This window comes from Manis javanica, chromosome 4 (genome assembly GCF_040802235.1).
Source record: "Manis javanica isolate MJ-LG chromosome 4, MJ_LKY, whole genome shotgun sequence".
Classification (NCBI taxonomy): domain Eukaryota; kingdom Metazoa; phylum Chordata; class Mammalia; order Pholidota; family Manidae; genus Manis; species Manis javanica.
The window spans coordinates 26939973-26966414 of NC_133159.1; the positions used below are offsets into that span (position 1 = coordinate 26939973).

The following is a 26442-nucleotide window of genomic DNA, read 5'->3' on the forward strand; positions in this document are numbered from 1 at the left end:
TAGGGTGATGTTGGCTTCATAGAATGAGTTTGGGAGTATTCCCTCTTCTTCTATTTTTTGGAACACTTTAAGGAGAATGGGTATTATATCTTCTCTATGTGTCTGATAAAATTCTGAGGTAAATCTGTCCGGCCCCAGGGTTTTGTTCTTGGGTAGTTTTTTGATTACCGTTTCAATTTCTTTGCTCGTAATTGTTTTGTTTAACTTTTGTGTTTCTTCCTTGGTCAGTCTTGGGAGGTTGTATTTTTCTAGGAAGTTGTCCATTTCTTCTAGGTTTTCCAGCTTGTTGGCATATAGGTTTTCATAGTAGTCTTTAATAATTCTTTGTATTTCTGTGGAGTCGTGAGTTTTCCATTCTCATTTCTGATTATGTTGATTTGTGTTGACTCTTTTTCTCTTCATAAGTTGGGCTAGAGGCTTATCTGTTTTGTTTATTCTCTCAAAGAACCAGCTCTTGGTTTCGTTGATTTTTGCTATTGTTTTATTCTTCTCAATTTTGTTTATTTCTTCTCTGATCTTTATTATGTCCCTCCTTCTGCTGACTTTAGGCCTCATTTGTTCTTCTTTTTCCAGTTTCGATAATTGTGATGTTAGACTATTCATTTGGGATTGTTCTTCCTTCTTCAAGTGTGCCTGGATTGCTATATACTTTCCTCTTAAGACTGCTTTCGCTGCGTCCCACAGAAGTTGGGGCTTAGTGTTGTTGTTGTCATTTGTTTCTATATATTCCTTGATCTCTATTTTGATTTGTTCATTGATCCATTGATTATTTAGTAGCATGTTGTTAAGCCTCCATGTGTTTGTGAGCCTTTTTGTTTTCTTTGTAGAATTTATTTCTACTTTTATACCTTTGTGGTCTGAAAAATTCGTTGGTAGAATTTCAGTATTTTGGAATTTACTGAGGCTCTTTTTGTGAGCTAGTATGTGGTCTATTCTGGAGAATGTTCCATGTGCACTTGAGAAGAATGTATATCCTGTTGCTTTTGGATGTAGAGTTCTATAGATGTCTATTAGGTCCATCTGTTCTAGTGTGTTGTTCAGTGCCTGTGTGTCCTTACTTATTTTCTGCCCGGTGGATCTATCCTTTGGGGTGAGTGGTGTGTTGAAGTCTCCTAGAATGAATGCATTGCAGTCTATTTCCCTCTTTAGTTCTGTTAGTATTTGCTTCACATATGCTGGTGCTCCTGTATTGGGTGCATATATATTTAGAATGGTTATATCCTCTTGTTGGACTGAGCTCTTTATCATTATGTAGTATCCTTCTTTATCTCTTGTTACTTTCTTTGTTTTGAAGTCTATTTTGTCTGATATTAGTACTGTAACCCCTGCTTTCTTCTCACTGTTGTTTGCCTGAAATATGTTTTTCCATCCCTTGGCTTTTAGTCTATGCTTGTCTTTGGGTTTAAGGTGAGTTTCTTGTAAGCAGCATATAGATGGTTCTTACTTTTTTATCCATTCTATTACTCTGTGTCTTTTGATTGGTGCATTAAGTCCATTTACATTTAGGGTAACTATTGAGAGATATGTACTTATTGCCATTGCAGGCTTTAGATTCTTGGTTACCAAAGGTTCAAGGTTAGCTTCTTTAGTATCTTACTGCCTAACTTAGCTCGCTTATTGAGCTGTTATATACACTGTCTGGAGATTCTTTTCTTCTCTCCCTTCTTATTCCTCCTCCATTCTTCATATGTTGTGTGTTTTGTTCTGTGCTCTTTTTAGGAGTGCTCCCATCTAGAGCAGTCCCTGTAGGATGCCCTGTAGAGGTGGTTTGTGGGAAGCAAAATCCCTCAGCTTTTGCTTGTCTGGGAATTGTTTAATCCCGCCATCATATTTAAATGATAGTCGTGCTGGATGTTTAATCTCGCCATCATATTTAAATGATAGTCGTGCTGGATACAGTATCCTTGGTTCAAGGCCTTTCTGTTTCATTGCGTTAAGTATATCATGCCATTCTCTTCTGGCCTGTAGGGTTTCTGTTGAGAAGTCTGATATTAGCCTGATGGGTTTTCCTTTATAGGTGACCTTTTTCTCTCTAGCTGCCTTTAAAACTCTTTCCTTGTCCTTGATCCTTGCCATTTTAATTACTATGTGTCTTGGTGTTGTCCTCCTTGGATCCTTTCTGTTGGGGGTTCTGTGTAATTCCATGGTCTGGTCAATTATTTCCTCCCCCAGTTTGGGGAAGTTTTCAGCAATTATTTCTTCAAAGAGACTTTCTATCCCTTTTCCTCTTTCTTCTTCTTCTGGTACCCCTATAATGCGAATATTATTCCTTTTGGTTTGGTCACATAGTTCTCTTAGTGTTGTTTCATTCCTGGAGATCCTTTTATCTCTCTCTATGTCAGCTTCTATACGTTCCTGCTCTCTGGCTTCTATTCCTTCAATGGTCTCTTGCATCTTATCCATTCTGCTTATAAGTCCTTCCAGGGATTGTTTCACTTCTGTGATCTCCTTCCTGACATCTGTGATCTCCCTCCGGACTTCATCCCAGTGCTCTTGCATTTTTCTCTGCATCTCATCCCATCGCTCTTGCATTTTTCTCTGCATCTCTGTCAGCATGTTCATGATTTTTTATTTTGAATTCTTTTTCAGGAGGACTGGTTAGGTCTGTCTCCTTCTCAGGTGTTGTCTCTGTGATCTTTGTCTGCCTGTAGCTTTGCCTTTTCATGGTGATAGAGATAGTTTGCAGACCTGGTACGAGTGACCGCTGGAAGAGCTTCCCTTCTTGTTGGTTTGTGGCCTTCCTCTCCTGGGAGAATAGCGACCTCTAGTGGCTTATGCTTGTCAGCTGTGTGCAGACAGGGCTTCTGCTACCTGCCCGTTTGCTATGGAGTTTATCTCCACTGTTGCTGTGGGCGTGGCCTGGCTGGGGCTGCTCCTCCAAAGTGGTGGAGCCCCGTTGGAGGGGGAGCGGCCAGGAGGTTATTTTTCTCCATAAGGGGCCTCTGTGCTCCCTGTTGCCCAGGGGGTTAGAGTGCCCAGAGATCCCCAGATTCCCTGCCTCTGGTCTAAGTGTCCTGTCCTGCCCCTTTAAGACTTCCAAAAAGCACTCTCCAAACCAAAACAAGAACAGCAACAATGAGAGAGGGAACAGAAAAAAAAAAGGAAAAAACATGCCATTTTTTTTTTTTTCCTCAGGCGCCGGTCCCAGGCACCCGCTCACTGGTCCTGCTGCCCTGCCTCCCTAGCACCAGGGTCCCTGTCCCTTCAAGGCTTCCAAAAAGCACCTGCCCACCAGTCCCGCAGGGAAAAATGTGCGATATTCTTTGTCTTCAGGCGCCGGTCCCAGGCACCCTCTCACCGGTCCTGCTGCTCTGCCTCCCTAGCACCGGGGTCCCTGTCCCTTTAAGGCTTCCAAAAAGCACTCTCCAAAAAGAGAAAAAAAAGGGGGGGAAAAACGCACGATTTCCTCCGTCCTCAGGCGCCAGTCTCATGCACCCGCCCTCCGGTCCCGCAGGGAAAACCACGGGATAGTCTTTGTCCTCAGGCGCCGGTCCCAGGTACCCACTCACCAGTCCCGCCGCCCTGCCTCCCTAGCACCGGGGTCCCTGTCCCTTTAAGACTTCCAAAAAGCACTTGCCAAAAAGAGAAAAAAAAAAAGGGGGAAAAGCGCGCGATTTCCTCCATCCTCAGGCGCCGGTCTCAGGCACCCGCCCACCGGTCCTGTAGGGAAAAACGCACGATCTTTGTCTTCAGGCGCTGGTCCCAGGCACCGCTCACCGGTCCCGCTGCCCTGCCTCCCTAGCAACGGGGTCCCTGTCCCTTTAATGCTTCCAAAAAGCACTCGACAAAAAAAGAAAAAAAAAAACCGCTCTGGTTTCTTTCCACCCACCAGTAGCCGGGGGGAGGGGCGCTCGGGTCCTGCCGGGCCGGGGCTTGTATCTTACCCTCTTCGCAAGGTGCTGGGTTCTTGCATGTGTGGATGTGGTCTGGATGTTGTCCTGTGTCCTCTGGTCTCTATTTTAGGAAGAGTTTTGTTTGTTATATTTTCATAGCTCTGTGTGTTTTTGGGAGGAGATTTCCACTGCTCTACTCACGCCGCCATCTTGGCTCCGCCTCTATGATGCATTTCTTATATGCTGTATATATTGGGTTAGTTTTATAACAGTCAAGGACATTCCCTTCTATTCCTGGTTCTATTCCTAGTTTGCTATGAACATTTCTCTCAGTTTTAAGTATTTAAGCAAATGCTTTAAAAAAAAATTTTAATAGTCATTTTTCTGCCCTTGTTAATGTTGTGAAGCACATAGATAGATTTTCTTAATGTTGAACAATTCTTGCATTCTTTGGATATACCCTTGTTAATTAAAAAATATGTGTACTATTGGGTTTGGCTAGCTAGTATCTTATTTATTTCTGTTTTTGCATTTATAGTCATAAGTAAAATTTTTTTTCCTTGAATTCTCGTCTGATTTTAAGAGTCATTTTTAACACCGGTCTCAAAAAGAGTTGGGCAAATTTTATTCCATTTTGTGGAGCAGCTTATATAAAAGTTATATTCTTGACAGTATAATCAAACTATAAAACTTTTAGTTCTCATAATTTTTTTAATCCCTCTGACTGGAGGTCTTTGAGATTTTAATTCTCACTGGTCTAAGTTTTTAATGTGTTGTCAACTTGGTTTTTCATATTTCTCTACAATTTTCTTCCTTACGTATATGTTCAGGTTTATTAGCATACAGTTTCATGATTATTTCCTTCTTCCAATTTTCTGAACTTTCTGCTACTCTGTTCATTTGCATTTCTTTTTCCTGACCAGTCTGAACTATCTTTTTTTTTAACTTTGAAAATTTTTTTATTGAAGTATCACTGATATATACAATCTTATACTGGTTTCAAGTATATACAACACAGTGGTTCAACAGTTACCCGTATTATTAAATCCTCACCCCCACTAGTATGGTTACTCCCTGTCGACATAGGAATATGTTGGCTATATTTTCTATGCTGTACTACCATACCTATGACCAACTGATATTATGACTGGGAATTTTTGTGCCCTTTTATCCCCCTCACCTTCCCCCACATCCATCCCAACCCCAACCCCATAGTAACCAACCAGTCACTTCTGAGTTTCTGTAGTCTATGGCTATTTCATTCATTTTGTTTTAATATTCCATGAGTAAGTGAAATCATATGGTATTTGTTTTTCTCTGCCTGGCTTATTTCACTTAGCATAATATCCTCTAGATCCATCCATGTTGCAAATGGTAGTATTTCATTCTTTTTATGGCTAATCCATTGTTTGTATGTACCACCTCTTTATTCATCTACTGATGAACACTTAGGTTGCTTCCATTTCTTGGCTATTATAAATAGTGCTGCAATAAACATAGGGGCGCATCTGACTTTTTCAAACTGGAGTGCTGCATCCTTAGGGTAAATTCCTAGAAGTGGAATTCCTGGGTCAAATGGTAAGTCTATTTTGAGCTTTTTGAGGAATCTCCATACTGCTGTCCACAATGGTTGAACTAGTTTACATTCCCACCAGCAGTGTAGGAGGGTCCCCCTTTCTCCACAACCTTGCCAACATTTGTTGTTCGTCTTTTGGATGGTGGCGATTCTTACTGGTGTGAGCTGATATCTCATTGTGGTTTTAATTTGCATTTCTCTGATGACAAGTGATGTGGAACATCTTTTCACGTGTCTGTTGGCCATCTGAATTTCTTCTTTGGAGAACTTGTCTGTTCAGCTCCTCTGCCCATTTTTTAATTGGATTGTTCACTTTTTGTTGAGGTGCATGAGCTCTTTATATATTTTGGATGTCAACCCTTTATCGGATCTGTCTTTTATGAATATATTCTCCCATACTGCAGGGTGCCTTTTTGTTCTATTGATGGTGTCCTTTGCTGTACAGAAGCTTTTCAGCTTGATATAGTCCACTTGTTCATTTTTGCTTTTGTTTCCCTTGCCCGGGGAGATACGTTCATGAACAAGTCCCTCATGTTTATGTCCAAGAGTTTTTTGCCTATGTTTTTTTCTAAGAGTTTTATGGTTTCATGACTTACATTCAGGTCTTTGATCCATTTCGAATTTACTTTTGTGTATGGGGTTAGACAGTGATCCAGTTTCATTCTCTTACCTGTATCTGTCCAGTTTTGCCAGCACCATCTGTTGAAGAGACTGCCATTCCCCCATTGTATGTCCATGGCTCCTTTATCATGTATTAATATTAATTGACCATATATGTTTGGGTTAATGTCTGGAGTCTCTAATCTGTTCCACTGGTCTGTGGCTCTGTTCTTGTGCCAGTACCAAACTGTCTTGATTACCGTGGCTTTGTAGTAGAGCTTGAAGTTGGGCAGCGAGATCCACCCCACTTTATCTTCCTTCTCAGGATTGCTTTGGCTATTCAGGGTCTTTGGTGTTTCCAGATGAATTTTTGAACTATTTGTTCCAGTTCGTTGAAGAGTGCTGTTGGTAATTTGATAGGGATTGCATCAAATCTGTATATTGCTTTTGGGCAGGATGGCCATTTTGACGATATTATTTCTTCCTAGCCAAGAGCATGGGATGAGTTTCCATTTGCTAGTGTCCTCTTTAATTTCTCCCAAGAGTGTCTTATAGTTTTCAGGGTATAGGTCTTTCACTTCCTTGGTTAGGTTTATTCCTAGGGATTTTATTCTTTTTGATGCAATTGTGAATGAAATTGTTTTCCTGATTTCTCTATTAGTTCATTGTTAGTGTATAGGAAAGCCACATATTTCTGTGTGTGAATTTTGTATCCTGCATTCCGATATCAGTTCTAGTAGTTTTGGAGTGGAGTCTTTAGGGTTTTTTATGTACATTATGATGTCATCAGCAAGTAGTGACAGTTTAACTTCTTTACCAATCTGGATTCCTTGTATTTCTTTGTTTTGTCTAATTGCCGTGGCTAAGACCTCCAGTACTATGTTGAATAACAGTGGGGAGAGTGGGCATCCCTGTCTTGTTCTGTAGGGGTGTCTATTTGTTCTGCTGATGGTGTCCTTTGCTATACGGAAGCTTTTTAGTTTGATGTAGTCTCACTTGTTCATTTTTTATTTTGTTTCCCTTGCCTGAAGAGATGTTTCTGGGAAAAACTGCTCATGCGTATGTCCAAGAGATTTTTGCCTATGTGTTCTTCTAAGAGATTTATGGCAGTCTTAACTATCTTAAAATATTTTCAAAGAACCATCAAGTGGTTTTGTCATTTTGTCTTTTCCATTTATTTCTGATTTTATTACAATTTTTCTTCTCTTTTTCCTGTTGTTCATTCTTTAAATTTTTGAATGATTTCTTCGTTTGTTCTTAATCTTTCTAGTTTCCTAAAACTGATTTCCTAACATGAAAAATGTTGTCAAGTCTGTTTTTCCCTCCCAGTTCTATTTTAGTTGTGTTTTTAGATTCAGACATGATATTATCATCAGTCTATTGTGTTTTCTCATTAACATTTTTGACCTAAGAGTTATCAATTCTCCCTTTCCTTGCCCAGAATGTCAGTTTTCAAGCTGTTTTTGAGATATACTTATACCCATGATATTTACGTTTTCTTGATTTAATTGTTCATTCTTAACAGTGTATTACACCCCATCTTTTTTGCATTGAATCCTGTTCAGACACTGTAAACATCACTTCCTCAGCTTTCTCTTGGTTAATATTTGTCTGATAGTGTTTTTTCATCATTTTTGCCCCAAAATGTTTTTTAAAAATGAATCTTTTAATTTTTCGCTATTTTATTTATATCAGTCTAAGCTTGTACATTACTATTTTATCCACTGGATTGTAATCTGATACTCTCATTTATTTTGATACTTAATTTTCTGGCTCCTGTGTCCTTCTGGTATGTCTCCATCATTTTTTTCTGCATTTACTTATTAAAGGCAAGATGTTCCAGGATCATTTTATGCTTTCCCTGGCCGGGTCTGGGAATCAGTCATGGAGCCCTTATACCTTAGCACTTGGTACACTCATTGCTTCTAAGGTAAAATTATTTCTGTGCCCTGTCAATGTATAGAATCAATCCGTAAACAAATATATACACATATTCATGTAACTACTAAGCCTGTCTACCTATTTATTTTAACCTGTGAGTTCCTGTCAATTCTAATTTCAATTCAACACCTTGGAATTCTTTCTAGCCTCCCTTTTCATATTCATAAATCTTTTCAAACTGAGAAATCTGGCTGCCGTTATCCTCAGTAATATGTACTTATTTTGTCCATCAAATTAACATATTTGCACAGTGTCATCAGTCTCCAAACCATTGCCGCCACTCACTGCCTCACTTGCTCTGCCTCTGGGCTGTTGTCCTGTGGCACCCTTCCCAGTGGGCTGCCATGGGCTCCCGGCACACCAATTTACTGCATGATTTACTTCCTCAAACACTCGTGTCCATGCAGGGAGGGCAAATGAAGATGGAAAAGAAGGTATGAGACTCTGTCTTCAGTTTAAGATATTTGTTTTAACTTCTGCTATTAGAACTTATGTCTGCTGTTAGCTCACAATTTCTACCTACTGTACTTTTCTTTAATTGCTTTCCATTGAGTAGAGATTGAAATTTTTTTTGCTTAAAATTAATGCATTCTGCTTTGATTTTTATTTGTTACTCAATGTTATCATGTTTGTTTACCCTTACTGGTCTTTCTAACTCCATGTAAATCATCTTCCTAGTAAGACTCTATTATACTCTTCTGTTCCTTTGGTCTTCCCAACCTTACCAGGTTGATAGTTTTTAGAATTTTGGTTCTAGATTTTTAGCATCCTTGTGTTTGTTTTGTTTTTCTTTTTTTGGTCCTGTTTCAGATTACAAACTGCCAAACTGTTTGCTCACCGTTACCTCCTGTGTCTCTTCCCATGTCTGTTTATTTTTCATATAAAATTTCTGAAGCCTAGATCCCTGAGATTTTTCATTACAGTCATATTTAGATGAGTTTGTCTTGATATAAATTTTGAGTTCTTTCCTTCAGTATTTTAGAAATGTGATTCCCTCGTCTTCTTTCATAGAAGGATACTGCTAAGAGCCCTAATGTCAGTCTGGTTCTTGTTCCTTTGCAGTTGATCTGCTGTTACTCTCCAGGAGCTTTCAGAATTTTTGCTTTTCTTATTAGATGGTCTTAAGCGTCTTCCACTGCATTGTTTCTGATTGTATGTTTTCCTTACTAATCAGTGAGTTCTTACATCTTTCTTTAATTCTGGTCTATTTATTCTCATTTATTTCTTCAAATAATTCCTCCTCTACTTTTTTCCCTTTTCTTCTAGGACTTCCATTTATCAAATGTTGCCCCTTTTACTCTGCCCCTGGACTGTTGTGTGTGTGTGTGTGTGTGTGTGTGTGTGCACGCACATGCCTCTTTCACCCCTTCCTGCTTCATTTTGATAAAGGCTCTGGGAATGACACTCCAGCTCACTGGTTGTTTTTGACCTTATCATTTCCTCTATCCCATGAATTACATTTTTCAGGCATAATATTTCCACTTGGTTCTTGTTCCTTGTTGTATTGTTAATATTTCCCTCTATATGTATTTTGCTTTATTTTCAATTCTTTAAAAACATTTTTTATTGAAAGTTAAAATCTGAATTCTTTAGCTCCTTTTGTAACTTGACCTAACAAAATGTTAAAATTTTAACTTCCATCACTTTATTTGATGGAGTTTATAGACTGGTAGAATGGAATTAGAGAAGAATACTCTAGTTTAGGTAGCATTTGTAGAAAAATAGTTAAACTTTCTTTCTTGCAGTATAAAAACCTTACTGTTAAATCATGTCCCCTGCAACATGAGTGCGTACACAGTAAAAGTTCTCTTCTCCCCACACATAAATACCACCAATAAAATTGTTTCATAGTCTCTGAACTAATATTGAAATTGTGTACATCCTTTACCAACTCTACAGTAATTTCAGAGATGTAATTGGTCATTGTGAAAGAATAAAACTGTGTAATGTAAGTGTGGTTGAACAGTCACATAGTCTAATTTACATTCATTCAGTCCATTTGTATCAAAGCACCTGTGTTCTGTTTATTGTCTTTTGTCCTAGAGAGTATGATTTTATTCTTTTTTAAACTGTACACCTAATATGTATACAATAAATTAAAATATATGCATAGCAATATTTCCATTACACTTATTTCAGCAAATATCAAATACAGTTTAACCACGAGTAAATGTGATTAAAATCTTGCCTTTGAAATATATTATAGTGTGGGATTTGACTTGAGGTTTTCAACACTTAAAATAAGTGTCTGCTTCATATGCACCCCTATGTTTATCGCAGCACTATTTACAATAGCCAAGATGTGGAAGCAATGTAAGTGTCCATCAGTAGTTGAATGGATAAAGAAGAGGTGGTAAATATACACAATGGAATACTATTCAGCCACAAAAAAGAAAAAAATCCTACCATTTGCAACAACATGGATGGAGCTAGAGGGTATTATGCTCAGTGAAATAAGCCAGGCGGAGAAAGACAAGTGCCAAATGATTTCCCTCATTTGTGGAGTATAACAACGAAGCAAAACTGAAGGAACAAAACAGCAGTACACTGACAGACTCCAAGAAGGGACTAGCGGTTACCAAAGGGGAGGGGTGTGGGAGGGTGGATGGGGAGGGAAGGAAAGGGGATTGAGGGGTATTATGTTCAGTACACATGGTGTGGGGGTTCACAGGGAAAACAGTGTAGCACAGAGAAGGCACACAGTGGATGTGTGGCATCCTGCTGCACTGCAATGGGTTATGGGTGGGGACTTGATAATATGGGTAAATGTAGTAACCACATTGTTTTTCATGTGAAACCTTCATAAGAGTGTATATCAATAATACCTTAATAAAATAAGTGCTTAATGATTTAAAAGAAAATTTTTATATTGAGGTACATACATTAAAATGCACAAACCTTAATGTACAGCATGATGCATTTGGACATGTATACAGGCTTGTAACCATTACCCAGATCAAGATACCAAACATTCTTACTAATTTTTCTCCCTTCACCTATTTCATCCGCCCCCAACCCCCCACCTCCGGCAACCACTAGTCTGTTCTCTGTATTTGTGGTTTTGTTCATTTGCTTTGTTTTTTAGATTTCACATATAAGTGAAATCATATGGCATTTGTCTTTGATTTATACCACTTAGCATAGTACCCTGTAGCTCCATCCATGTTGTCACACATGGCAAAGTTTCATTCTTATGGCTGAATATTTTTCCATTGTGTGTGTATACTACATCTTTATCGTTCATCTAACAGTGGGCACTTAGGTCTCTTTCAGGTCTTGGCTATTGTAAATAATGCTGTAGTGGACATACAGCTGCAATAATCTTTTCAAGTTAGTGATTTTGTTTTCTTCAATTCCCATAAGTGGAATTGCTGGGTCATATGGTATATTTTCAAGAAACCTCCATACCGCTTTCCACAGTGGCTGCATCAATTTACAATCGCACAAGCAGTGGATGAGGGCTCCCTTTTCTCCATATCCTCACCTGTACTTGTTACTTCTTGTCTTGTTGATATTAGCCACTCTGGCTGGTGTGAAGTGGTATCTCATTGTGGTTTTGAGTTGTATTTCCCTGATGATGAGTGATGTGGGACATCTTTTCACGTGCCTGTTGGCCATCTGTATGTCTTTTTTTTGGAAAAAGGTATATTCAGATCCTCTGCCCTTTTAATCAGATTCTTTTTGGTGCTGAGTTTTTTGAATTCTTCATATATTTTGGATATTAGCCCCTTCTCAGATAGATTATTTGCGAATATATTCTCCCATATGGTAGGCTGCCTTTTCACTTTGTTGATGGTTTCCTCCACTGTTACAGAAGCTTTTTACTTTGAGGTAGTCTCACTTGTTTATTTTTGCTTTTGTTTCCCTTGCCTGGGGAGACATATCCAGAAAGAAATCACTAATGCCAATGTTCGAGTTTAGGGCCTATGTTTTCTTCTAGGAGTGTTTTTATTTCAGGCCTTATATTTAGTTCTTTCAACCATTTTGAGTTTGGTTTTGTGTATGGTGTAAGACTCATGCAGTTTCATTTTTTTGCAGGTAGCTGTCCAGTTTTCCCAACACTGTTTATTGAAGAGACTATTTTTTTCTTGTATTTTCTTGCTTCCCTTGTCTCACATTAATTGACCATAAAGGCATGGGTTTATTTCTGGACTCTGTTCTGTTTCATTGATTTATGTATCTGTTTTTGTGCCAGTACCATTCTGTTCATCTGTAGCTTTGTAGCATAGTTTGAAACCAGGAAGCGTGATAGCTCCAGCTTTATTCTTTCTCAAGATTGTTTTGGCTATTCAGGGTTTCTGTGGTTCCATACAAATTTTAGGATTATTTTCTCTAGTTCTTGAAAAAAATGTCAATTCCTGATTAGAGTATATGTTTAGTTTGATGTCTCTAGGGCCCAGGGGTTGGGGTTGTACTCCTCAGGCAGCATCTGGTTACTCTGGGCTGTGAGCTCGTATTCCTTCAGAGCACCAGCTCCTCTGTCTGGTAATATTTATTGGTGGAAAAAAGTCAAGGCCAGGCTGTATCCTGTCCCTCCCAGTGAGCCTTAGAAGGTAATAATGACCTGCAGCACCGAACAATTACTGTCAACCACTCCGCTAGCAACTGCTCAAAGATTCACCTTCAGACCCTGAGGAAGAAGCACAGTTCCTAGTTGCCCAGCCCTGGAGCTTGGGAGGGAGGAAGGATTCTAGTCCAGGGGCAGCTGCCGTGCTCCCTGCCCCCCAGCAGAGATTTCGGGCTGCCTTGATAGTGTCCCGCCGACACCAGTGACCTGGCTGTCCCATACAGCGAGACAGACATCTCCCTGGGGTCCTACCTTCCCTTAGAGTTTATGGCAACCTTCAGTCTCCTAGCAGTTCCTACAGGAGTTGGGGTGATTCCTATTGGTGGTAGTTGCTCAGATTTATGTTATCCCCTAATGTATATTATTTTTCTAGGGATAATTTTTAGGAAAGGGAGCCAGTAGCCTGTGCTACTTCATTGTCTTAATAGGAACCAAAGCCCCCAGCATATCTTTGCTGTCCTTTTATTTTCAAACTATGTTACATTTTAGGTGTCTCTCTTACAATTTTACAAATTTCATCCAACCTATTAACTTCTGTTTGGATGTGGTGGTGGTGGTGGTGGTTTTAATATCTGATCTAGTAACTCTGCCTATTAAGTAGTCAAATTTTAAAAATTGCAGTTGACATACAATATTATACTAGTTTCAGATGTATTACATACATCATACATAACAGTTTCAGACAGTTTACATACATTACAAAACGCTCACCCTGAAACGTTAGTTCCATCTGTCCCATAGAGTTCAAACATACTGACTGTTCCCTATACTGCACTTTTCATCACCATGACACTTTTGTTTCATAATTGGAAGTCTGTATCTCTCAAACCCCTTCATTTATTTCACCCAGCACCCCAGCCCCCTCCTCTGTGACAACCCCCAGTTCTCTGTATTTATGAGTCTTTTCTGTTTTTTTAGATTACCCATAAAAGTGAAGATACAAGGTATTTGCCTTACTCTGACTTGATTTCACTTACCGTAATACCCTCTAGGTTGTTGCAAATGGCAAGATTTCTTTATTTTTTTTATGGTGAAGATTCCACTGTGTGTATGTACCACATCTTTATCATTCGTCTGTCAGTAGACACGTAGGTTTTTGCCGCATCTTGGCTATTGTAAATAATGCTGCAATGAACATTAGAGTGCATATGTATTTTCAAATTAGTGATTCTGTTTTCTTCAGGTAAATACCTGTAAGTGGAATTAATTTGTTTATATGGTATTTCTAATTTTTTAGGAACCTCCATACTGTTTTGCTATCACAGCTGCACCAATTTTATATCCCCACCAACTGTGTAAAGGCTCCCTTTTCTCCACACCCTTGTCAACACATTTCTTGTCTTTTGGATAGTGGCCATTCCGACTGGTGTGAGGCGATCTGATTGTGGTTTTGATTTGTAGCTCCCTGATTACTGATGTTGAACACATTTATTTGCACGTGCCTGTTGGCCATCTGCATTTCTTCTTTGGAAAAATAACTGTGCAGGTCCTCTGCCCATTTTCTAATCAGGTTGTTTATTTTATTTTTTTGGTGTTGAGTTGTATGAGTGCTTTATATATTTTAGGTATTAACCACTTACTGGATAAATCATTTATGAATATTTTCTTCCATTTGGTAGACTGCCTTTTTGTTCTGTTGGTTTCCTTCACTGTGTAGAACCTTTTCAGTTTAATGTAGTGACTGGTCAGATGTCTAATGTGCTTTTCCCCTCCACTCCTGCTTTCTGTTTGGTTGACTGAAGTATTTTATTTACTTTTCTTTTTCTGTCTGGTTTAGCTGTTACATGTTCTAGTTCTGATTTTTTAGTGGCTTTCTCTATTTATACCATGAATGCCTGACTTAAACTCTCAATTAGCATTTTTTACGGTCTTTCCATGGAAGGACCTTAGATAACTTTCATTTCAGTCACTGCCCAACCCTCATCTTACATGTTATTGTTTCGTATTTCAGTTCCATCTCTATATTCTACCCCCAGGTAGTACACCCTGGAAGCTTCCCAGACCAGATTCCCTTGAAGTGTCAGCTCAGCTCAGCAGCAGCTACACCTGCGGCCTTCTTCCTCTCTTCAGCTGGCATCTCTTGAGAAGCCACCCCTTCCACACCCCAGGGCTGAGTCGGTCTGTGTTAGGCTCTGTTCATCTGGGCACACTTGAAGGTGCACACCAGCCACTGTTGCCAGGGACTAGACGTGATGACAAGTAAGAGGACACGGGGACTTTGGGAATGCCAAAGCTGATAGTGCTTTTTCAAATAAGAATATGGTATTTAATAACTCCAACCAGTACAATGCTTTAAAGTGCTCCATACTTTTGAGTGAGCTTGGGATTGTTAAGGTAAGATGGGGATAAAATAGTGTGTCGCAGTATAGCTGAAAGCCAGCTATGTGTGTGGTCACTCTACAGCTTCCTGTTGTTGGCAGCAATCACTGGGGCACATAGGGATTATGGGTGGCATGACAGGGACCCCCTTTGTCTGACACATAGCTCTTTGGAACTCATGTACTTTGTTCCCATGCCACAGAATCAGATGGGAGGTTTCTGGGGTATTGTAACCTCCCAGGTCTTCTAGCTCTCATATACCATGTTCCCCTTTCTGTGCTGTGTTTGTGATAAAAGCGTAAGCTATGGCTCCAGCCTCCTGAACATGCAGGCAAGCAGGACAGTGCTGTGTGGCGTGTGAGAGGTGCCCGAGCCGTCACAGCCTCACACCGTCGCCCTAAGTTTCAGAGGGAGAGTGACCCCAGGCTGCAGGGATCTCCTCGGAGGACAGAGGGCACCACCTGGGCAAAAAGAGTAAACCTGCTCTGATGGGATGGCACTGGATTTGCTTTAAGGCTCCCTCCAGCTTGTGTCTCCACATGGCCTGAGGCCTCCCAGTGCTCCTCTGCATCTGGCCAGCAGACGGAGGGAGTGCAGGTTGCTCGGAAGTTTTTAATAGGTCAGAGCTGAAGGTGGAATGCCTTTCTTCTACCCATATTGTGCAGAAGGCTGGAGAGGTGTATGAGCTGTGTGTCCTGGAAAAGGGCTCTGTTTTAGTGACGGGCTGATCTCTGCTACACCCAAATTGAAGGGATCCCTTGAGGTGACTGATTATGAGACACTAGGTGTCTGGGTCCTTTCCCTCTGTCTACCCAAACCCAGCTGGCTGGCTAGCAAACCTTTTGGAGCTGAGCTGCAAAGGGCTCTCACCCCTTGTCAAGGGCATGGTATGGCTGCACAAACTGAGGAATTAATAAAAAGTCAGTTAAATACTAGAAAACCAACCACTGAGGTGTGGGTTCTAGACATCAATATGTTTTTAAGTGTTGCCCAGGTGATTTTAATACGCAGTCAGCAGGAGAACCCCTGATGCTGATGCACAGGAATGTGCTGATTAGTCAGAAGCAAGGAGAGGGAAATCCCAACTGTGGCCGGAAGGTTAGACTAGCCTCACGGTGACCCACCAGGCGGTTTACCCACACTGAGAATTGGATGGAAGGCCACCCAAGGCCTATTCTTCCCCAAAAGCTTGACCGATACCCTCCAGGAGCAGGGGGCTTTAGCTATTTTGGCAGCATTTGGACATTGAGAAGTGCACACCCCTTTATGGGGAGGCACAAGAGTGGACAGCCACAGCTCCACCAGTGGAGTCTTGGGTGTTAGGTGGCCACTACCAGCACCAGCCACAAACTGGGAGGTTAGCTGTGTGAAAGGGGTCCTCACAGTGGCCCCAGCTTGACCCAAGAATATTAAGGAGCCCTTGAACTAGTCAACACAAAGCAGTTGGGGTGCTGATCCAAGCTCCTCAGACCTCTTCTCCGGGGGCTAGTGGCACTCAGTGCACACTCGTTCCATGCCTATGTTCAGAGAACAATCTCTTTAACTGCTTACATGGATCAGAGGCTCACAGGGAAACTGAAGAACAAGGCTCAGTCTCTCCCCAAGGTGAGGGGCCAGGCTGCCACCTTCCAGCCCTGGGAGTTTGCTTCCGGGTGGCTGTTTCTTCTCTGTACACAGTACCTAGCGGGGTTGGAGAAATGCAAGGATGCCCTCTACTGGCCTGCCTTCTAGCCAGTCTAGAAAATGAAAGACTTGGGAGGCCTTTGTTGGAGAGGGTGGGGGACTGATGAGCCAAGCTGGTCAAGGCAGGGTTTCCCAGGCTCCTGAAACTCAGGGTTATTTCAGAAGGGTGCCTTTCAGGCACTTGGAAGTAGCCCAGCTCTAAGCCAAGTCCAGGGAATTCTGCCTCTCCATGAGTTTGGCAAGAGGAGGGATGTGGCAGTCTTCTCAATGCAAGACTCCAAGCCAGGAGAGCATCAGTTTTCGGGTTTTGTCCTTTTTTTGGTGGGAGGAGTGGGAGATGAAAAATTAGTTTATACATCTCAGAAATGGAGATGAAAACATATCCTTCAATGAGTTGTGGCTGAGATAAATGAGATGTAGAAATGAACCTAAAGAAAATAGGAAAAATCTACAAAGCCAGTGAGTTGGTATGAAGTCTGCAGTTCCTTTCCAAATCCTTTCAGGCAGTTCCAACACACTGACCTCACCAAGTCCCGGCCACCGGCCCACCCACCAACTCCTCTGCAGTCCAACTCGCACAACTGAGAAAGCCTTTGCCCTCAGTCTGCCGCAAGGTCCCTGGCAGATCTTTCTTACTTCTCTGGATTGTCTCAGCCTCCTTCAAGACAGGCAGCTGCTGCCTCCTGTTCAGGTTGTACTGAATACTTCTAGACAAGCAGTTATGAGTGTGGTCCCCAGACCAGCAGCACAGCATCTCCTGGGAACTTAGGCAAATTCTCATGTTCCACCCCAGACCCACTCAGAGACTCAGCAGTGGGGCCCTGCAATCTGTTTTCACAAGTCCTCCTGGTGATTTTGATCCAGACCAAGCACAGGCTTTGTGGGGCCTAATTCTATCGTTTACCACCTGTGTGGACTGTTGACTTCTTGCTACACTTCTGTTTCTGTATCTGTAAAAACAGGACCAATACCACCTCCCCTCAGCTGGTTTTTGTGCACAGAGCCTTGGGTAGAGTATGACCTCATGGTCCTCTCCCTATGCCCTTTTCTGGGAGTTCAAGGCTGTACACCAGCCCTCCTCCTGCCCTGTATGTCCAGCAAGCTGCCATACAAATACCACAGTGTTCTGGGGGCATGAAGCCAACTCCTACTGCTTTGGAAACCCAAAAGGGAAGAGCAAGGGCCCAAAATTCTAAAGGCCGCACCCTCAGCGTTAGGACACTTTGTCCCCCCCACCCCCCAACTTGGCCATGGGGTGGAGGGGGAGAGCTTGTGAATCATTTTTGTGTTAACAGAAGGTATGGAAGAAAGAAAGGACAGAAAATTCTCCTCCCCGAAAGCCAAACGGGGAGTGGCTGGCCAGCAGGGACCCAGACATGTGCACCCTCCACCAGCAGCAGAATCCCAGCCCCGAGGGTGCCACATGCTGACACCAGGCCCACAGCTCCCCTCCTGGGGGTCATCATGTCACACAGGTCGGCAGTGTAGCTAGCACAAGCACACCCCAGCACGTACAATTAAATACCATGTTTAATCATCTCACAACAGACAGTAGTGTAGTAGTGTAAACTCTAAGTTTCTTTTTAAAAAGTGACTCCCCGAAGTTCCTCTCCTCAACACCCAGATACCCAGACATCAGTCAGGGCCAGAGGGACTCAGGAATCTCTGTTCCAAGGAGCCAATGCACACACACTCTAACACACACACATGCAAAGAACGAGAGAAGACGACAGGCAGACCCAGGAGACTGCAGCAGGGCAGTCGCACACATGCACTCTCATGCCACAACGCTCCAGTCCATTTGTGGCTGTCTCCTCCGGACACATGACATGGTGGCCTGAGCCCGGGAGCAGCAGACTGGTGAGAAGAAGAGGGGAGATAGTCTGCGTCTGGCCTAGCTGCTCTGTCACAACAGCCCAGCAGCTGATGGGGCCCCCTCCATTCCTCGGCCAGCCAGCAATTCCCTTTTCTTGGGCCAGACCCAATTCTGCAGTACCAGCCTAGCATATAGGTGGTAAGGAGAGAGGGGGCCCACTTCCTCTGGACCCAGCAACAGGTGTGCTCCTCAAATAGGAGAACAGAGTGCTGCCCACAGGCAGGCTCTTGCGCAGGGGCTGGCTTTGCTTGGTTCTGCAGCGAGCGAGGTGGGGCACAGCCAGGCCAGAAGGGAGATGGAGGGAAGGTCAGAGCTGGCTGTGCCCGCCCTTGCAGCAGGGGAGAGGTTTGCAATAAAGGAGGCCCTGAGGTAGGGACATTCAGGGGGTGGAGGAGTTATGGATGGGTTTAAAGAAAAACTCTTGGTTCACAGCTTCGTTCAAGGGTTCCCAGAGAATGTCTCTGGGTTCAAGTACCAGCAGCCCTGGTGGGGGTGCCAGGGTGGAGTGACCAGCAGGTGCTGGGAGAACAGCTGCCACAGACATGGGAGGTACGAGAACCAGCCTGGAGATGCTCTGGGCCCTGGTACTGCCCACCCCAACCCTGAGGGGACAGGCCAGGAGGCTACAAGATCTCCTCCCGTGGGCTCCTGGTCTTCAGCGCGGTCTGCCCGTTGGGCACAGAGCCATTCTGACCATGCAGGAGTTTGCCCTTCTCCCGGTCTGGCCATGTGAAGATGGCATCGTCGCTGTCTAGCTCCGACTCAGAGTGCATCAGGCTGCTGCTCAGCGCTGGGCCTTTCTGTTTGATTCCTGCAAGGGAGGCAAGGCACCCAGTGTCAGGAGCACGAACCTTCCCCAGTTTGAGCCACACCCTGCACCCTGCCCCAGGCAAAGATGAGCACAGTGACCAGGCTCATGATCCCCTCCCTGGGCCGGGAGGGGCAGACCCCAGTGCTGGCTTGCTGAACAGCCCTGTAAGTGGGCATTGCAGAGAGGGCAGACCGGAGCCCAACAGGCCTGGGTCCCGGTGCCAACTCTTCATCCCTACTAGCTTTGCTTAGGGCCGTCCAATGACAGTCTGCTCATTCTCTGAAATGTGCAATGTCCTATCATCTCCCTTATCATCAGGGGGGAGTTCCTGGGAGGTAGGCAAGCAAAGGAAAACCCGAGCTCTAGGGAATGGGCTTTTCACTGCACCCCAGCACAGTGTGGATGTAAAGCGCTTGCCAGTTCCCAGCGCTGCTTGGCGAGGGAGGACGCAGCTTCAGCCTAGGCCAGTGTTTGCTCTGGCTTCACCAAGGAGGGGGAGCAGGTTGGAGACTTGGAGAGGTCTCTCCTGCTGGGAGCGCCCGACTGGTGGGGATTCAGATTCAGTCCCACGCCATCAGCTCATCAGAACACACAAACAGGACCCACAGGACGCACTGAAGTCAGAAAAGATGCCTGAGATTCTGCAAGCCTTTGTAGTCCCCTCAAGAGCTCTCCCTACAGCTGGAGAGGCCACGCTGTAAATTGTGGTCTGGTAATAACTTCTGGGCAAACCCCAGCTACAGCAAGATGGCTGTCCTCTGGCTGATTCAACTATTACTCCAGGAAAAGCAGAGGCAGCCTGAGCTGGCAGCACCAGAGCGGTAACTGGCAGCACTGAGAACCCAGCTCAGCAGTGCTCCAGGCCTGGCCCACCCCACAAACTAACCTGCCTCCTTAGAAAAGTGGCCATCGGGTGAGGTGTGCTTGATCCCTCATCACCCAGCATTCACTCTCCCTCCTGGTTCCATCTGACCCCCCCAACACCAGAAGGTGTCCTGAGATGAGTCCCTTCTTGGCCAGACATGACTTAAGGCTATGCATGCTGAGGACTTCCAGACTCTGACTACCTGTGACTTGACCACACGCTGGGGACCTGCCCAGGCGCTGGCCGTCTGTGCAGTGCTCTGCAGCTCAGGCCAAGGAGCGCACCCAGCCTTGTCCATCTCGGGGGACAGTTCTGGGACGTGACTGGGACAGCCAGGCCTCCCACTGAGTCTCAGGAAAAGCAGCGCAGCAGGGTTGGAGAACACCTGCATCCTGGGCTTCCCCAGGGTGGTGGGGAGACAGTGGCCGACATTAGAACCAAGCCCAGGGGAGAGTCAAGGCCCTCAAACCCCCACTCTGCCCCTGTAGATGAAATACTCGCCCCTGCCTCCTTGGTCCTTCCAGCACCCACTCAAAGCTTCCCTTCTTTCTGGAAGTTCTTCTGGGCTACAGCTGTGAAGGACAGGAGCCCGAGGGGAGAGGAGGCCTTGGCTCCACAGCACACAGCACCCCCCGGGGCCCACCCACCATGAGCTCCTGCTCTGCTGGAAACACAGAGGGGGCGTCACCCACGAAACAGGACAAGCTGGGACACTGGGTACACCAGTGGGAGCTGAACATACACATTTTCTAAACTCAGCAATTCCATTCCCAGGTGCATATGCATGTCCACCAAAGGACATGGACAAGAACATGTACAGCAGCACCCCTCATGACAGCCCAAAATGGAAGAACTCAGTCTCCGTCCACAGTATACCTGAATGAACACAGCAATAGGACTGACAAAGCCGCGAACAAACCAGCCCCGGCTACAGGGGCAACATGGAAGAACGTCTAAGTGTGACGTTGAGTGCGAGGGGCCAAACACAATGTCCCCATTCACAAACTGCTCCAAGCTATTAGCAGTAAACTGGGGGTCGGGCAGAGTCAGGGACTGCAAAGAAGCAAAAGGGTCCTGCTGATACAAGGGCATGTTCACTGCTGAGAACCGTCCAGCTGTGCTTATGACTTTCTGTTTTAATGACCCAGGATAAGCCATTAAAAATGGCCATTTTTATAGGTCAGAAAGTCAAATGTAAGTAATTTCATACAGTTCAACTGAATATACTTCAATTGAAATCAACAAGAGTAAATCAGTATTGGATAGACACCAAACCAAACCAAAGCACAGCTGCTCAATGTCAGCTGAGCCCAAGGGTGGGCACCCCCCATGCTCTGCCTGGCGCCCCTGAGGCCTGGGCCCTGGGCTCCAGGTCAGCAGTCACTCCTCACCCCAGCCCAACTGGCTCCCAGCAGACAGCATTGTTTCCACCACTTCTGCATATGCCATATTTCTGCACAACAGAGCCACTAACTCTACTCCTCTTCTGAATCCCATTCTCCTCGTTCTCCTAGTGACCCTGCTCTACGCTGTACAACTGATCCCCAGAACCCAGAGCAAGAGCTGGGGCCCCTGGCCTGCTCAGACCACATCAGGCCTCAGGGGACACTGATGCCCCCTCAGCCGACACTGTCCACGGGAGAGGGCCTGCTGCCCCACATGTCTCCTCGTGGTGATCTGGTGTGTTGGCCACCCTGTGGCTCTCCCTTGCTACCCCCACCAGTAGAAGGGGCCATAAGGCCCTTCCCGCTTCACCTCTCCAAGCCGGCACAGCTGGCCCCTGGCTCCTGATTCGGAAGGGCCCTTAGATCCACTTGTCTCCACCCTCCTCAGGAACTTCCCCTCTGCCTTCAGCATCCCTGTCTGCAGATCTGCTCAGGACCCCATCTGAGAGAGCCCTTGCCCTCAGACCCGTCCTCTCCTCCATTTTTTACTGCTCAATTTCTAAAAGACTTTAAATATTTAGGGCCTCCGGTTTCTCACTGCCTACCTACTTCCTAAATAGCCTGCACTCCCACTCCCGCTGACAGCACCAATCTCCCCCAGCTCTTCAGGGACCCGCGTCACGGCTGTCCTCATCCTTTCCTAACGCAGCAGCAAACACTGCAGCCCACTCCCTGATCCCCTCCCCTGCCAACACTCTTCCTGGGCTCCTCGGCCCCGGACTCCTCTTCTGTCCCTCCACACTCTCCCAATAGCGGCTGTGACCCACTTATACGGTGACCCTCACCAGCACACAGGAACTTCCTACTTCGACACTTCCAGTCCTGTTCTGCCGAGTTCCATTTAGTTTTCTCTCCCCTAAGCCATCGCCACATGAGTCCTACTTCTGTGAGCCGTGCCATCATCCTCGGTCTCGTAGGTCAGAAGTCAGCCTTGACCTTTCCCATCCCTGCATCCCACTGACCCCATGCTGAGCCATCACCACCTCCACCTTGGACCCTCACAGAAATCCCCTTGCTGGCCTCCACCTGTGCTCTCTCCCCTTCCACTGATTAAATGCTGCCACTAGGCTAACTTTCCGAAGCCGGCACTTTCAAGCTGTCACTCCTCATCACCATCAGAATGCTTAACTACTCAGGCTGATGTTCAGAACTTCTCACAGGGTAGTCCTCGCCAATCTCCAGCCTTATTTCCTTAACCCCGTTCATCACTGTCCCCAACCAGGCACTTTCTCTCTCCAGCACCTCCTCTCCAGTCTCCCGACTCGGAGAACACCATACGTGGTCCATACAGGCTCAGAGCAGGACTCAAGCACCATCCTTTCCTTCTCCTTTTGTCTCCTATGCCCCAGCCAACATGCCAGGAACTGCACCAAGCATTCCCCCAAATGTAGCTGGAATCTGTCTACCTCTCAATCTCCTCATCTTTTCTCCCATAAGCACATTCTGTCTACTCTCCTCTCACCCTCTTGCCCCACTCCAGTTCCTTCACAAAGCAGCCACAGTTGTCTCTTTAAGATGTAAATCAATTGTACCTTCACCCCCTTAAACTATCTGTGGCTTCCCATCACTCCTAGAAGGAGCACACAGCAAGGTCCCTGCTTACCTGCCAGCCTTGTGCCACCTGCCCTGTACACACCATGCCCAGCGTGTCACTGTCCTCTACTTCCTCAAATGCCCTCTGCTCTTCCCAGCAGCTGGACCTTCACTGACTTTGCTCCTTTGCATGGAATGCTATTTCCCAGAGTCTTTACATGGCTAACTCATACTCAAATCCTGGGTCTCAGCTTTAGTGATTTCTTTATAAAGACTGTTGGTCTTCATATTTTGTGTATTTGTGAGTCTGCTTGTTTAATGTCTGTCTGATATAAGCCACACAAGAGCAGAGCCTGTTTGGTTCACCACAGTGTAACCAGTGTCTGGCACAGGGCCTGGTACACAGTGGTCTGCATTTATATTCACAGATGAGTAAGACAGAGTCCTGCCCTCAAGGATTTCACTGACTGGAAAAAGGACAGGCAAATACATAACTGATATGCTGCAGTGACAGAAATGCTGAAACACACATGTAGGAGAAAGAGGAGCATGCCTTTAACTAGCAGGTTAAGGGAGAGATGAGAGAGCTTTCTAAACAGAGAGAACCAGCACGATTTGTTTAGAAAAGACAGATCAGCAAACAGGAAGATCTCAGGCAAACTCAGGTAAGCTGACCAAGGCCATGTCTTCTAGACCACAAGTAAGTCACTGGAGTATTTCAAGGGGTGGAAAAATCTTATCAGAGTAACAGGAAAACAACCTTGGCTGCTCCGTGGAGGGTGGGCTGTGCAGGCTTTCACCTCCTGGCCTGCCCCCTAGTATTTCTGGGTGGGAGGCTCTGGCTGTACTCCTTGGTTTACAAGCCCCATGGCCTCCAGCAACACCCCACCCAGTGCCCTCTAACCAAGCAGCTTGGGTTCAGAGCTCAGACTGCCTGGCACGCTTTCTCCCTTACTAGACTCAAATTTGGAGAGCAAAGCCTGTCTTAGAACTCTCTATATCTCCCTACAGCCCCTCCTAATACAAAGTTTTAAGTGTGAGATGTGTTTAACACTTTGTATAAATGTAGATCTACTTGCAGCGTGTTTAAGAAGAGCTCTATGGGTCCAGCTCCCTTAATGGACCATGCCTGTCCTGTGGCACCACGATGAACATCAGCCTGACAGCACCTGCCCCACAAGGCCCTCCGGCTGCCCTAACCCTCTGGCCCATCCCGAAAGCTGCACTGGTGCCCATGTAGTTGGAAACTCTTAGGTGGGAGGCGCCTGACAGGTGAGGCCCGTGCACCTGGAGCAGTGGGGGAGCCACCCTCCCGCCTGTGCTAAGACAGTGGTGGAGCCTGGGGCCCCTCTGCCAAATACTGGGAAGAGGAAGTCGGGAAAGGAAGGCTGACGGGAAAGGGGATCAGCTGGCAGACATGACTTTGATCTCATCACCTTCCCTTATTGTCTGCCTAAAAAAGACAGGTCAGGTTTAAGAGACCAAGGTCCCTGAACCTGACTATGGGGAGCAGCTTGAAAGGCTGAACTCCAGATGGGAGGCCCGATGAAAATGAGCAGGCAAAGCAAAGTAGGGTACCAGCCCCCCTGCAGAGTGAAGGAGCGCTGAGCAGTGAGCCCTGGGGTCGGAGTCCAGCCAGCAGGCAGCCTCTGCCAGAGCAGGGCAGGGTCAACCCTAGACCTTCACTGGGCAAGGGACAAAATGCTTTTCCAGCAATCAGCTGCTAGTGATACATTCAGGTGGGACTAGTGACATGGCTCTTCACAGGGAGTGTGCACAAATCTAGAGAGCCCCAGCTCCCAGGGCCCTGCCTGCTCGGGAGGTTGGCTTCAGTTCCAGGCTTTCTTGATCTGTGGCATCCAGCATCTTGTACTTGCTTTTCCTCTTGGGTTTTCCTTTTTGCCTGAAAAACACAATCCCTTGCTCAGGAAAGAGGTTCTGTGAGAGGCTCAGGCAGCCCACCACAGGATGATGGCCAGATTGCAGGTGGGGCCCTGTCTCAGGGAAGCTGCTTAACAGGAGGGCTGTTTTCTCCTTGCTTCTCAGCAGGCGAATGTGGCAACTGATTTGTGCTTCAATATTCCTATCAATTCTGGGAAAAGCCACGGAAAATATGACTATCTTAGCATGTATGCACCATTCCACAGGGCAATGAAGGAGAACTGGTTAAAAATATAAAGAAAATGAAAACGCTATGCCTCGGGTGGGGTGGAGGAAAGCATCACACAGACAAAGCTGTTAAAAGCAGTGGTCTTAGGGTGGTGGGTATTTTTAAGAATTCTTTTAATTTTCTAAGCTTTATGTGATGTTATATTGCCAGCTGAATCTCAGCTCTGCCACTTTTAACTGTCCATGGACAGGTGACATCATTTTCCTAAGCCTATGTTTCCTTATCTGTAAGAGAGAAGGCTGGGAAGCTTTTAAGAAAGGTATTATGTATAAATTATCATGGTGCTTGGTACATAATAAATGTAGAAATCACACTTATTATTAATAATGAAAAACATACAGTAAATGTTACCATTCAATAGTACAGGACTAGACAAAAGGACTCAAATGAAAACCCAGCGTACCTCATCCTGAGTGTTCTCACGAGGCAGACATTAACCTAAGTTTACAAGTATGTGAAAACATGCACGCATGTGAGTCCCAATGGGAAAGAAAGGCAAAAGAATGAAGAACTCGTGTGTTAAGGTGGTGAGCCTGCATGTGGAGCCACAGGCCCACACGTGGGCCGGCCGCTCCCTAGGCTATAGACCCCTGCGGCGACAGGCACTTAGCCAAAGGAATGCGTCACTGTTGCCCTCAGCAGCACCACAGGAGGAAACCCGGTGCACAGCACCTTCCTCATGAAAGGGCAAGAAGCCCGAGTGAACTTCCAAGGAGAACGCATCTTACCTCCTACAACAACAGATCACAGTCCAGGACAGGACTCCCAAGGCGACCACAATGACAAAGGAGGCGATGATGACGTACAGCACACTCCACTCTGCCGAGAGAAACAAGCGGAGCGAGGGCTGTGAGACAGGCCAGAGGCAGTCTGCACTGCCCACTTCGGGTGGGAGCTGCAGACAAGCTGAGTCTGGGAAGGTGAGACCTTGAAGCTGAAGGCAATGGAAGTTTAAAACCCTCTGAATTGCCCCTGCTTTCCACTCCCTGCTCTGAATCCCTGGGACAGTGGGGCAGGTTGTAAGCAGCTTTAACAGAGAGACGGGGGATCAGAAACCAGAGGGCCTCCTTCAGGCTATAGTATGTGGGCATGGCAAAAAGACAGGGGCCCTGCAGCTGGTCTGCTTTAAGCCTGGTTCTTCTTACAAGACTGCTTCAGAGTTTTCCCCTAACCGTAGGCAACCATGGAGGAAGGAAGCAAAAGTACTTCCCAAACAGAAAATA

General features: G+C 45.2%; 1 protein-coding gene across 4 annotated transcripts in view; it reads right to left on the reverse strand.

Annotated features, from left to right (window-relative positions):
- Positions 1 to 18031: 18031 nt before the first annotated feature.
- Positions 18032 to 26442, reverse strand: part of KIAA0319L (KIAA0319 like) — a 107623-nt gene continuing 99212 nt past the window's right edge. For all 4 annotated transcript variants that reach the window (XM_073233621.1, XM_073233623.1, XM_073233620.1 and 1 more), the window contains 3 exons: positions 25948 to 26038; positions 24861 to 24952; positions 18032 to 19206 (listed from right to left, as the gene is read on the reverse strand). In XM_073233621.1, the coding sequence (XP_073089722.1) occupies positions 19019 to 19206; positions 24861 to 24952; positions 25948 to 26038 (371 nt within the window). In that variant the 3' untranslated portion in view covers positions 18032 to 19018. The remainder of the gene's footprint in view (positions 19207 to 24860; positions 24953 to 25947; positions 26039 to 26442) is intronic.